This window comes from Lolium rigidum, chromosome 2, assembly GCF_022539505.1.
Source record: "Lolium rigidum isolate FL_2022 chromosome 2, APGP_CSIRO_Lrig_0.1, whole genome shotgun sequence".
In the NCBI taxonomy this organism is placed as follows: Eukaryota; Viridiplantae; Streptophyta; class Magnoliopsida; order Poales; family Poaceae; genus Lolium; species Lolium rigidum.
Genome location: NC_061509.1, coordinates 19,966,763 through 19,980,165, shown reverse-complemented (window position 1 = coordinate 19,980,165; position 13,403 = coordinate 19,966,763). Strand labels below are relative to the sequence as shown.

The 13,403-nt window shown below is 41.6% G+C and overlaps 1 protein-coding gene across 1 annotated transcript; it reads right to left on the bottom strand.

Moving 5' to 3' along the window:
* Window positions 1–1,101: 1,101 nt before the first annotated feature.
* On the bottom strand, window positions 1,102–11,531 carry LOC124691394 (COP1-interactive protein 1). The gene is made up of 11 exons (XM_047224678.1): window positions 11,453–11,531; window positions 10,383–10,512; window positions 9,829–10,029; window positions 9,550–9,672; window positions 9,355–9,392; window positions 9,165–9,279; window positions 4,079–8,659; window positions 3,058–3,177; window positions 2,243–2,350; window positions 1,921–2,063; window positions 1,102–1,639 (listed from the first exon to the last, which is right to left on the bottom strand). The coding sequence occupies exons 2-11, from the start codon at window positions 10,458–10,460 to the stop codon at window positions 1,405–1,407; spliced, it is 5,742 nt and encodes a 1,913-aa protein (XP_047080634.1). The 5' UTR covers window positions 10,461–10,512; window positions 11,453–11,531; the 3' UTR covers window positions 1,102–1,404.
* Between the last annotated feature and the right edge of the window lie 1,872 nt (window positions 11,532–13,403).

Genomic DNA, 13,403 nt, shown 5'->3' with positions numbered 1-13,403 from the left:
GTTATGGGATACAACTTCTTTGGCATCACTGCAGCCTGCAGGCAAGACAACCAACATAACGAAATATAATAGGAAAGGCGGTGCTGAAGCTCCCCGCGTTAGTCAGTCGTGTTCCACGCAGCCGCACAGGTGAAGCTCGGACGCACGTCGCCAGCGCCAGCGAGCTCCAGACCTCCCGCCTCCGCTGTCGAGGCTACTGAACAAGGCGTAGTTCTTTGAACAGTCCTAATTCGTAATTTAGTAAATCTTTGGCACTGCCGATCGAAGAATTGAAAAACTTTATATTACTTCCTCCATGCTCTAGTATGTAATCGTATGGACTAACGAGCTTGATCTTCAGAACGTCATCTGTCATCAGATGATGGTCTCCTTGAGGATATTGTGCGTCAGTTCTGCAGTTCTCTGGATTAGTACCGGTTTAACTGGCAGTAGGCGGCGTTTACTTTCTTTGCTTAGCTTCGCACTTCTGGATGCTTTTTGGTTGTGGCGGCTTCCGTTATCTCTTATAATGGAAATCGATCCCACGGTTGTGGGTTTCGCGGTGAAAAATGAAAAAAAAAAAAAGTAAAACGAAGCCGCCCAGCTGGGTAGGCAGACAACTATACCTCCGATGTCGGTGGTTTTTTTCAGTTAATAACAAGTTCAAGGTGGAGGAAGGAGAACCTTTAGGTTGAAGTGGACGCCAGATTTTAGCACCACAGTAATAACTGAACGTAGAGGAGCCAAGCCCGGTATATCATGCATACATATATGGTTTGTAGTTAGTCTTCAACTATCTCTACTCTACTCTACTAGACTTTTTGCCCTTCAAATCTTCTCTAGTATATAAACAGCTCAAGAGGCACACAATGTAATCACCGGTTATCATCAATACAATCATATTCCATAACCTATCATGGTATCAATGCAGTTCTTTCCTCAACCTAGGGTTTAGCCACCCACCATTTCCGCCGCGCCACCCCAGGGAGATCGATCTCCATGATCTTTGAATGACGATGGTTCAAAAACAATGAAGCAAGATCAAGGCGGGAAATGGTAAGCATGTCTAGAACACGCCTGGTATGTCACCCATAGCTTCGATTTCACATCCGAGAAAATAAATAACATCATTGTGCCATCAGGCAGCAAAACATGACCATCAATTCCAGCCAATGATCTAAAAATAGTTAAGATGCAGTCACCAGATGTGCCTTGAACGGCTGCTGGCTGTTAACATTTGATTGACAAGATTGTGTCAGAAGGAGAGAGGGGGTGGGGTTTGTACAAAGACGTTACTACATCATTTATGTATATCACATACCGCTCTACATTTGGTTCCAGATGGTGACCATTCTACTGATATTTACATTACAAAATTATTTCTTCCTTCGCTGCAGAACAAGATCATTTCAAAGTCTTTGGTTCCTATTGTTTCATGGGCGACCGGATCTTCATGGTCATGGCTAGCTTCTGCCTCTCGCCTTCCACCTCAGCGAACTGCAAACTGAGCTCAGAGTACCTACCCTGCATCTCTTTCAGCTCACTCTCGACAGCCACCTGTCTTCTCTTCAACTCGATCGTATCCTGTATCAGCTCATTGATGTCCCTGAAGCTCTGGAAGACCGCTGATTCATCGTTGTTGTGTTGCTTCAAGAATGAGCTGAAGAGAAAAATGTTCAAGAGATGAGCGTTTATTTCATAAAGCAGACTTATATTACTGAAAGCTGCGGATTTCAGGCTTTTCTTTGTCCTAGTTAGTTCAGTTTCTGAAGAATATTTAGTAGCTTGACAGACATGAGAATAACATCCAGAAAAAGGCCCTAGGCTCGATATGTGAGGATGCTTTTAGTCCATTGTGAGAAAAAGAGCTGATTATAATGGAGAAAACATGCTTAACTAGACAAGAGTAAGTATGAAAATAGATGCAGTATGACTAGCTACCTCTGGAAAAGGATGTCTGTCTTCTTCTTTGCTTGCAGAGCTTCCGCCAGCTCAAGCTCCAAAGCAAGTACTCTTTCCAAGGCATTTCCAGAACCAGGAAGCTCTTCAAATGAAGGAAAAATGCTTCGCAAATGTTCATTTGCCTAAAGAGTAACATATGCAACAAAAGGAAAATTGAGCATAAGGTATATGGATTGCAGGTTCATATTGAACAATGGAGGTGGGTGCATGTGCATGTTGGACGCACAACTCTTCCATTACATAATGGCAGAAAGTATGTTGAATTGTGATATTAGAATAGAAAGGTGAGAAATACACATACCATATCAAGCTGTGATAATGCCCTTCCCAAACCACTGAGTGATGGATCAATAAGATTAACATCAAGGGGAACAAGAGGGGACGAATTCTCATTTTTAAGTCTTTCCAGCTGCATATGCAAAATAGTTTCCAGCAAATCAGCCCTAATCCACATGATGCCAACTATGAAGTAATTACTGATTCATGCAAACCAACCACAAGTTGTTTGATTTACCCAATCTTAGTCACAGCATAAATTCTGGAGATTGGCTACCTAGCATCCTTTAGTTTCCCTTCTTTTTGTATTTTTTTTCATGTGCCTCCTTTTGTACATATTGTACTTAACAAAAACTGCAGCAGGAAATTCTGATGTTGTTTTCTATCAAGAATAATATAGTTTAGTCACAAATGTTCCTTTTATCAAGCTCATAAGGGTATGTGCTAATTAAATTAGATCTGAGAGAAGGCTTGACACATAAGAAATGTCTGTGGTGAGGAAGATAGAGATTGACGGAGCGCATAAGAGATGCCCTATCAATTCTGCAGCTCAATAGTCATGCTCTGCGCAATGCTCGTGAATGCAAGCACACCAGCAGGCATGTCACATGACCACCATGAGTTCACAGATGTGATGATATGTCACCACCATGAATATATACTCAAACACTCAAACCTACTGCATGCATCAGCTGAACAGTTAAACTGATTAGATTAATATTCTCTCCACGTCAATAGTAAGATTTTTTTTGTGTAAGAACCCATTAATAGCTATGGTGATTGCAAAACTCGTAGAAACAGACTTTGTGTTATAAAAAGTACACAGAAATTTCAACATACCTCTTTCTGGAAAAGATTCAAGTCATTTGCTAATTTCTTATGCTCTTTAGAAATATCTTTGATAGTATTGTCGACAGTCGGATGATTCTCCAATGATGACTCACATTCCTTATAGCCATTCTGTCGGATCAGTACAAATAAAGTAAGCTCAGAGAACAAAAACTACTATAAATGTTACTGATACCGAAGCAAAACACTTCCGAAAGAAAAATGAGTAAGTCCATGCCATGTATAAATGTACACTGTCTAATGAATATCCTCTACATCGATTTGGTGGCTATGAAGTAAAACAGCAAAAGCAAAAGTGAAGTGTTACACCAGAAGGTCTATATACACTTCTAGACAAAGCACTAACATGTAAAAATTAAAGATCTAGAACTTATATCCGGTGAGATTAGGTTCATAGGAAGCTCAACCATTCTGCCACATAATCCAACTTAATATAGCCCTCTGATTAACAAGTTATCCCTTGAAACGGTAGCTTCTAGGTTGATAAGGCTTCGAAGATGCACTTAAATTATGCTGGGCGGGCTCTGGGTTCATAAGGCTCTGGATTAACAAGTTATCCATTGGTCGGGGCCAGACTTGCAACCTGCGCTGCCGGGCTGTTATTACTGTTAGCTTCCTCCACTTTCAAATATGCCTTAGATTTATCTTTCATCAAAACTTAATGTTAAGGACAATAATGAGAGGTCAAACTAAGGAAAATTTCATGGAACTTAATGGAGGTTCTATACACAACAGCCACAGACAGTACGCAATTCTCTATTTATGCCCTAAACATAGGCCTCTTTCTACTCTTATATTTGAAACAGAGTATTCAAGGTAATGAATCAATACAATATATCAAACTATACTACATTACATGAGAGACGTGGCATATCTCATATGCCTAACATATATTCCTACAGGAAAAAAAAAGTTACTTCATTTGTGTGCAATTGCCAACTATTGCATGAGTCCTAATTTCAATCGCAATTAGTCTAAGAAATCATAGAGATGTTTATGTTAGATTGATTACCTCCAAGTTCTTTGACGGTGTGTGTATGGCATGTGGATGCTCATCAACCTTATCAGCATCGTCTGATTCTGCAATATCTTCTGAAAGATTTGTACCCTGTATTCCAACTTCACCTTCCTGTAATCCTAAATCAACTTCTGTTGTATTTGGTATTAACTCTGGTGCAGACCCAGAATTTGCATCTCCCAGAATTTGCGCAATAGATGTGGCACCAGGATTGCATGATCCAGAATTACGAGGTGATGGGATATGGTCAGATAATGACATATTCTCCAGCAACTTTTTCACCAAGTCAAGCTCCACCCTTGTTCTATTGCGTTCCTCACTGCACTCCTGAAGAGAGGCCTCAATCTTCTGCTTTTCTTCCTTACAGCAATCGAAGTTCAGCTTTGTGCATTCCAAGTCCGTCATTATGCTGTCATATGCATTAGACAGCTCTCTTTTCTCAGCAGATAAATCCTGCATCTCCACCTCCAGTTCAGAAACTTCCATTGATAGCTCTTCAATTCTTTTAGCTAGAGCGATCTCATTTTTCCTTCCAGTTTCAACTTCATCCAAAGCATTTTGTAGCTTCAGTAACATCTCTTCAGAATACTTTTTAGAGACAAACACCTGACTTTTCAGCTCTTGAACTTTTGATTCATATTGCTCTTTGATAAATGCAATTCTAAGGGATTCTTGCATGGCAAACAATGACCCCTCTTTCTCTTTTTTTCCAGCTTCAGCCTTTTCTTTTAGCTCTCTTAAATGGATAGACAGGTTCTTGAACTCTTCTGCCTTCAGAGTTTCTTCAGCGAGTTTTAGAGTAAGCTCATTGTTCTGTTCTTCTAAATTTTTCAACTCATATCCCAAATCCTGTAGCAGTGATGACATCTCAGTATGCTGTTCTTCCAATTTTGATTTCAGAACCACGTTTAGAATTTCAACTTCATCTTTCATTGATCTCAAACCATCAACATTCTCTTCAAGATTCGTCTGCATGGCTCTAAGCTGCAAAATCTCATCTTGATACTTCCATACTGCCTCACTGCTATTGATCGATGCTGATATATCTCGAGACTTGTTACTGCTAACCTGAGCCAATGTCTGTTCGCTTCTTTTTATAAGCTCTTCAAGCCCTTCCTTCTCTTGATTAACCCTGGCAAGGTTGATTTCTTGAGAATGAATAGTGGATTCAAGTGTGGAATTTCTGTCAGCTAATTCTGCTACACTCAACATGTGCTCCCTTAATAAGTCGTCAGCATCTTTGTTCTCAAGCTGAAGCTTCGCAATGTCACTTCTTAAGAGATCAAGTTGCACGGCAACATCCTCAACCTGACTTCTCATATAACTAGCTTCAATTTCAGTGGCAAGCAAATCCTCCAGAATTGTTGCTAACTGATTTTCAGCATTGGAGAGCTGGGAGTGAAGAGAGAAATTCTTACAAGTGAGGTCCCTTTTGTTTTGTTCACTTTGTGAAAGAGCATCTTGCATCAAACTGTTTTCTTTTCTCATGTCCAAAATCTGGTCCCTCAGATGAAGTAACTCTATTTTGCCCTCATTGTAAGATAGCAGGACCTGATCCTTCTCCCCAAGTTGAGATGTAAGACTTGAAAGGGAAGATTCAAGATCTTCTCTCATTATCTTTTCTTTTAGCAAATTCTCCTCGGTACAACTCAGACAATTTTGCAAACCTCTGATTTCATTTTCCATGTGCACCAACAGTTCGTCTTTAGACTGTAGAGACTGGGCCAAAGTTTTGTTATCTTCATCAGTTTCTGCAAGACTTACTTTGGTCCTCTCAAGTTCCTGAACAACAGCAGCAATGTCTTTCGTCTTTTCAACAAGAGTCTCATTCTCACTGATGACGGTCTGCAGTTCCACTTCCATTTGGGCCAACTTTAATGTTAAATCACCATTGGTAATGGAGTGCTTTTCTTGAGACTCTGAGATTATCTTAACTTCATGTTCCATTTCCTGCAGTTCCTGCTGAAGCTTCTCCACATGTCCCTCAGAAATGTTCAATTTTTCTTTTGTTTCAGCCATATCACGATGAAACTTCTGCTTCACATCAAGCAATTCTGTTCCAGACATGTCTGCTCTCTTCCGAAGAACATCACACATTTCTTCCAATGCCGCATTTTCGTGATGTAGATGAAGCACCTTCTGGCATGCTTGCTGCTGGAAGAATTCTAGGCTTGCTATAACTGCAGTGTAGTTCTTGTTCTGAAGTTCATGTAGCACAGATACCTCATCCAAGCATGAAATTCCAATGTCCTTACTCAAAGAAACAAGTTTAGGGCATAGAATGCTCAGTTGCTCTTGAAGTGATGTGAAAACAGTTTGCTGTTCATTGATTAAAGAGGACTGCTTACGTAATTCATCTTTCATTCCCTCAAAATCTTCCATTACTGATCTGAGCTCATCCTTAAGCTGACTAGTTTGCTTACTTTCTTTCACTAAAAGGTTCTCAAATCTCTTCCTTTCTTCGGTGCAGGCACTGTTCTTACTTTCACAAGTTTTATGTTCCTCAACAACTCTTTCAGATGCCACAAGCTTTTCCGTAAATAGAGCATTTTCAACTGCAATATCTTGGAGTTTTGCTTCTAATATTTGGTTCTTCACTGTCAGATCATCACACTTCAAAATGTATCCTGATTCACTTTCTTTCAAACATTTTGATTGGTCCAATGCAGAGTTTAATTTGAGCACTAAAGATTCCCTAGCATCATTAGCTTCATGGAGTTGTTTTTCTAGCATGTACAGCCGTCCCTGCATTCGCTTAATCATATCCAGTGCAGTATAGTGAGATTCCCGCAGCACGTCGGAGAATACCTGCCACTCAATGTTAACGGCACACGTTTCTAAAATCTCAGATTCCATTGCTGAAGAAGCATCTTTTGGTCTTCCGATGTTGGAGGAGTTCACCTGTGAATCAAGATTACATATGACTTCAGATCTGCTACGAAGTTCTTCAATTTTGAGAGCCCGGAGGAGATTTTTCTGCCCATCCATTTTGTAGCTGAAATCACGTGATGTACCATTTTCAGCTGAAAACACTTGAGATTCAGTTGCCACATGAAGACCTTCAGGTCCAAACTGTTTGACAAGAGGCCTGTCTTGGCCATGTTCACTAATACCGTGTATATCTGCTATTGCAGAATGCTCTTCAGGAAAACTCTCAGTATCTTCTATAATGGATTGCTTTGCAAGAGTTTCATTTGACTCGTACATAGAGAGAACCTGAAAGGACAGCAACTCAAGATCTTTCTGTAGACGATCAACAGCTGCAGAATAATTCCATCGCACCCTCTTAAGTGCTGTTTCTGTAGCAACAGCCCTCCTCTCAAACTCCTTATTTTGAGCTTCTAAAGCTGTTCTATCCTCAACAAATCTCATTAGCTGGTCATTCATATCCTCGTGCATTTTTTGCTTCTGGGCTTGGAGGACAGAAACTGTATAAAAACAAGAATTATGTTCTTTCCTGAGATTTTCCAATTCAATTGATGTCTGCTTTTGGGTTTCCTCAAGTTTGAGGATAAAAGATTCGTAATAGCGCTCCATCTGGCTCATCTTCTCCAGCAGATTCTCCTTCTCAGTTTTTGAGTCCTCCAACTTCTGCAAGAGCCCGCACATTTTCTCCTCCATTGTGCCTGTACTGCCAGAGTTTTTCTTGTCGGTAACATAATCACGTCCTAAACTTGATTGATGGGCAAGATCGGATGGTGGAACCAAATGTTCTCTATAGTTTTCTTTCTTCGGGCCAAGCTGAACACCTTGCTTGAGGTTCTCAATCACACGCTGAATAGCCCCTATATCAGCAAGAAGGAAATCAAGATCACTTGCTTGAAGTCCATGGAGAGCATTATTTCTGGTCTGCTGCAGTTTATTTTCAAGAAGCAGCAAACCTTGCAGCCATTCAGTTTGGAGATCTTGTACTGAACAATCTGTAGCAAGAACACCACTTCCAATATTATTTAAAGTATTCCCTTGGCCTCCAGCTGTCACAAGAGGAACTTGACCATCAGCCTTGTGCTTCAAGAGTTTTGCAGATTTCATTTCTCCCAGCTCTCTTTTCAAATTAGAACATTCTGTCCTTAGGAAGGATACTTCAGTTGTGAGCTCGCCGCGTGACATAAGTTCCACAGCAAGCTGGTTAGCTAGGCCATGTGTTTCAGTGCCTAATTTTCCAGTGGCATCCTGCAGGGACATTGCTTCTGACTTAAGCTGAGAAAAGGCTGACTCAGCCACCTCCAATCTGGTCTTGAGTCGATTATTCTCCTCATGAGCAGCAGCAAGATCATGACTGGTGGAGAACTCAGGACTCCAACCATGACTCCAATCATTGCTCCCTTGTGGTGAAAGGCGCTTACCCTGAAATGGCCCCTTCTCTGGTGTAGGGCTTTGACTTGTCGGACACAGTGGTAGGTCACCTGAGTGTCTAAAGTTACTGTTTTCATGACTGCCACATGGATCATTCTTTTCAGCAAAATAACCATCTGAATTATGTGATGAGTTTTCATAGTCTTCGGTAGAACCCACAGAACCTTCCGCCAAAGGGAACCCCAAAGAAGCTTCTTTTATTTTATTCCTTGCAATAGCCTATACCAAATGAGAAAGATAATTATGGTGTGTATCAAGTACTCTAACTTAATTATATGAAATGAAGAAAAATACATACAGAAGAATATATGGAGATGGTTTAACTAATTTATTAAATGAAACAGTAGGTACTGCATGATACGCATATTCCATTTCCTTGTCATGAATCTAGGCCTAATAGGTAAATTCTCTAGTGATGTATTTGCAGCACAATCAGCAATAGTACACTCAATAGATCGATCCCTCCAGTAAAGGACCAAAGTCCCTTAAAATATATCATCTCCTAAGCTACATAATTTGTGTGTTAGAGATTACCATGGTCAATCACAACAAAGCAATCAAGCGCATAACTTGGTCTACCACTCAAGTCAGGAATTTTGCAATATTATTCATTGGTAAGCCATGTACACATGGAAGTTAGCCGTTACTATCATGAACCGCTATACATAGGCATAATAGTTACGTGTGTTTATTGGTGATGAAATCAGTCATGGGATATACCAACCTTGTCACTGCCAATGTCTGATGAAGCAGCAGCAACTTCAGAAGGATCATGACTTCTTTGATTCACTAGCTGCTGAGAACTTCTGGCACCAGTTTCTCTTTGCTGCTCAAATTCCCTGTACCAAGAAAACATTTATAAGAGTTGGAACCGATAACGCAAAACAACTTTTATTTTGGCATTATGACCAAACCTGAAGCCAGTTTTGGTACTGAGCAGTTGTGCCGTGATCTGCAACAGTATTCATCAAAGAACAACATTAAAAAGGACAACAGAAACGCAAGCTAAACATAGAACAACTATTGTCAAGTCCCTTTTCAACACAGCTTAGTATTTTTCTGATGTTATCTAAAACCCATGCACGTATATTCTAGGGAAAAACGCATACATGTAATACTGTCCCGAAGTCGCAACCACGAAAAGGAAGTGCGATTGAAACTGGCTTCAGTGCTTCTGCAAATTCGGCAAGATTAACATCGACCTCCCCAAGAATACTAGATCGAGAAGTCCCCTGGGTGGTCAGGACAAAAGGGAGAAAGAGCAAACATCACTTGTTAGTAAGTTCATCCAGCGTTTAAGTGGTCACGATATCAACACCTTAGTAACATAACATGTGTGCATGTCCATGGCCAAGGAAGATATGGGATAACGGAAACCGAAAACGCACCATGGCCACAACAAGCTTGTATAGCTTGTCATCATATGTCTTGGTCCTAGAATCCTGAAGCAGTCGTGTTGCTTCATAAATAGGATCTGGCCATTTGCAGCTCCCATTCCTCACATTTGCTTTATTTGTTTTTGCAGTTACCTTTCCTGTATCAGCAGAAATAAAGGACAAGAATAGCTTGTCCCATCCTGTAGATGGTATCTGCAATAAAAACAAGTATCCATGTAAAGAGAATTTAACTACGAATGGCAGAAACACGCAGTGCATAATACACACAAAATGCAAGACTCGGTAAATGCTGAATAGAAATATTAGAGCAGGACTAAGACAATTGTACACCCTTCAACTTTGGGCAGGGTCTGTATTAGTATCTTTCATCTCTTTTAAACAAGCGGTTTCAGGAGTTGAGGGTGAACTGAGTCTGGTTCTAGAGTTGAGAGGTGAAGCGTGCAAGAGTCGAGGGGTGTACAACAGATATTTTCTTCAAAAGTAAGGTTCATCATAACAAATAAGAAGGCAAAGAAATGGCTGTAGCGTAAATGAACAGATCTTACATTCGTCGCATGGAATTGGAGCCGGAATACGACTTTAACTTTAGCCTTTTCGATCTTCCATTTTGGCACCCTTGACATTCTGGCGGCCTTTATAATTTAAGCATCGCGTACTCCTGCGAGGATCTTTTGCCTGAAAGCAAGCACCAGAGACAATATAAGAGTCCTTAAATCAATCTCATGTATCTCATCACAGTTTAGTGCAAGAAGCACGTAGTTCACTGAAGATGAAACATGTATCTCACAGTTTAATGCAAGAAGCACGTAATTTACTAGACAGATAAAACCCACACGCACAAGGAAGTTTCACTGGGATTGGCAAAAATTTACCACCGTATGCTAGACAGATAAAAGATAGAGGTTGTACCCCACGAAATGAGCAACTAAGATCCATCATGAATCATAATTGGCTGAGCAAGTCCAGGAACCTTTGCTGTAAAGACAGGGTTCACCTAAAAGAAACGAGCATTTGCAGCAGCATTGCTGGACAATCCAAAAGAGAGAACTCGCTCACCTACTAAAGCATCGAGTGCAACGAGTAAACTGCGGAGGCCCCATCAAAGCCCGCAAAGAAGCGAGCCTTTTGCGCGAACTAAACAGGTCCCCAACAACTCACGGGTACATTACATACTTCTTTGGACAGCAACGATTTATGTTTCGCAAATGCTCTAAGATTTCAGGAATCGCAATGCCTGTCAGATCCATTGTTACACTGGTTAGAGCCAGAATTCTAAAGATTTCTCTAATCGCGGTGCAGAGGAGCGAATGGAACCCCACCCAGGAAACCCGTGGGTTCTCTGAATCTCCGGAGCTCGGGGGACGCCGGTGTCAGAAATGGGGAAGCTGTAGCTGACTCCAAGGAAGCAACATTGGTTCGGAAATGAATCTCGCCGGATCCGCGTTATATAGAATCCAACCCAGCAGGCGAAGAGATGGACGACGAGAGATTCGGGATTTTTCCGCTCCCATTGTGCGTGTTTCCAGATGGCGGCGAATCGAGCAGCGGCCTAGAAGAAGTTCCCCGCAGGCGGCAGCGACAGGAGGAGAGGAGGGGAGGGGATAAAAAAACAAACCTTGTCCGCCCGTCCGTCGTTTACGAGCGCGCACGCGGCGGGGCAGCACCTTCTCCACTCCGCCTCGGCAGTGCGGCCGCCACCGCGAGCGTCCAGTCGCCTCGGCGGCAGTGCGGCAGCCGCCGGCCCTTTGGCGTCACGGCGCGCCGCAGCACTTGGGAGGCGAGTTCCGCGGGGAATGGGGGGGAGCTGCAGGGGCTTTGAGCAGTACCGGCGGCGGCGGTGGAGGAGCACGAGGTCGAGGAGCAGTTCTGGCGGCGGCGGTGCGAGCACGTGGTGGTCGGCGGAGGAGCACGGTAGAAGAGTGGTAGTTGAGAGAGAGATCTACGACGGGCGACGGGCTTGTTTAGCTGTAAAAGAGTTTGCTGTGAGAGGGAAAGGCGTACTTAGCAGAGAAGAAGACGAGCAGGAGAGGTAGTGGGAGTGATTTGGGTTTGATTAGGAGAGGATAGCAGCAGAGCTTGCTTATCGGGAAGGGGAAGCACACTGGTGCTCGTGCCACCAGCAAAGCATAATCATGGCGTTTGTTTGGTCGTTTAATCTACTATCCATCATTATCATTAATTAAGGTCCTAGGCTCCTTCCCTCTCTCCTTGACTCAGGCACCATTCATGGGGCGACGCGTGGATCCGATGTGAGGCTGTGGGTGGGCCCTATGCACCCACCATTCTTGTGTGAGCCACTACATCCACCCGCGCGGGGCCCTTGCCTTAGCAGTGGGTCCATCCGTAGACTCACACCGATAGCGGCGGTTTTGTGTCACTGCTGGCAATTGATGAAACATAGTCACAATTGATAATATTCACAAAGGTCCTGATCCAATTCACAATAATAGTATTTTTTGAGCAACTTTTGGTAAGAAAGATTTCGTGGGCTACTCAGGTTTGTACCTATCCCAAAATCAAATATGAAATCAAATTTAAAAGTCTTATTAATTCTTAGGTTCTCAATAAACTATATTGATTAGAGTCCACTCAAGTTTGTTTAGTTAGAGTTTTAATAATTGGGTTCAAATAATTTATTATCCTATGTAATCAATGATTTTGTCCTAGGTCGCATGATATAGATGGTTTCTTGGTTTAAATAGCTTATTAAATGCATGTGTAGCTTCAATTTTTAGACATATTTGTCCTTCTATTTGGCTATACCATAATATTTTCATATCTAGGCTCAAATTGAATCTTGATGTGTTAATATATGCTTAACTAGTTGCTAGGGGGTCTCGTGAGGTGGTTGGTCAATACTTTGAATATTATGTTGATTTCATGCCTAAATTTTTTCGGAGTCTCGTCCATCCTGGATATAAGCCCTTGTTGATCATGTGATCAACCAGATGTTGTTGTGATTGCTTGTTTTTGTATGTGAGATGGTGTAGTGTCAGTTTTATGATTAAGAACAAATACTAATGATTGTTCTGCTAGCCATTTTGATTGCCAACAACCATCAACTCAAGTTGTTGATGTTCTTGAGCTCCTTTTCTTTATGTTTCCCTTTATTTCCTCTTGGGATCTGATAAGAACATGTGCTTGCATGTCCCTCTCATCTCTCTATATCCTACCTTCGGTCTCCTTGTAGCTTGTTCTTCTGAAATCTGGTGAACCTGCTTCTCCTGAACAGTTTGCTCCTTCTAGATACTTCAATGGTGATACATTGGTGGTGCAGGAGGTGTTCTTGTTGTTATTGATTGAACAACTTTGTTGTTGTTGTGATGTTGTTATACTTCGTTTATTCACTTTTGTTGATGTTTGTTGGCAAGGAAAAGCCGCCAAAATGCGCGGCCTTGTGCAAACTCTAAAATAGGACCTTGTCATGCAAGAAAAATAGAACTGAAATTTAAAATGTTACCTAATTTAAATAAATAGTGAGATTAATTGATGTTCTTAATTTATGGGTCCAACTATCAGATTTAATCGAATATTTAGTTTTACCTTGTGGTGAAAATGAATGGAAA

Excerpts from the sequence above, each read along its gene's own strand:
- LOC124691394 (XM_047224678.1), bottom strand. The coding sequence starts at position 10,460 with ATGTCAAGGGTGCCAAAATGGAAGATCGAAAAGGCTAAAGTTAAAGTC. Across the intron at positions 8,660-9,164 it reads CAGACATTGGCAGTGACAAG|GCTATTGCAAGGAATAAAAT; the intron begins GTTGGTATATCC and ends CATTTGGTATAG. Across the intron at positions 3,178-4,078 it reads CACCGTCAAAGAACTTGGAG|AATGGCTATAAGGAATGTGA; the intron begins GTAATCAATCTA and ends CTGATCCGACAG.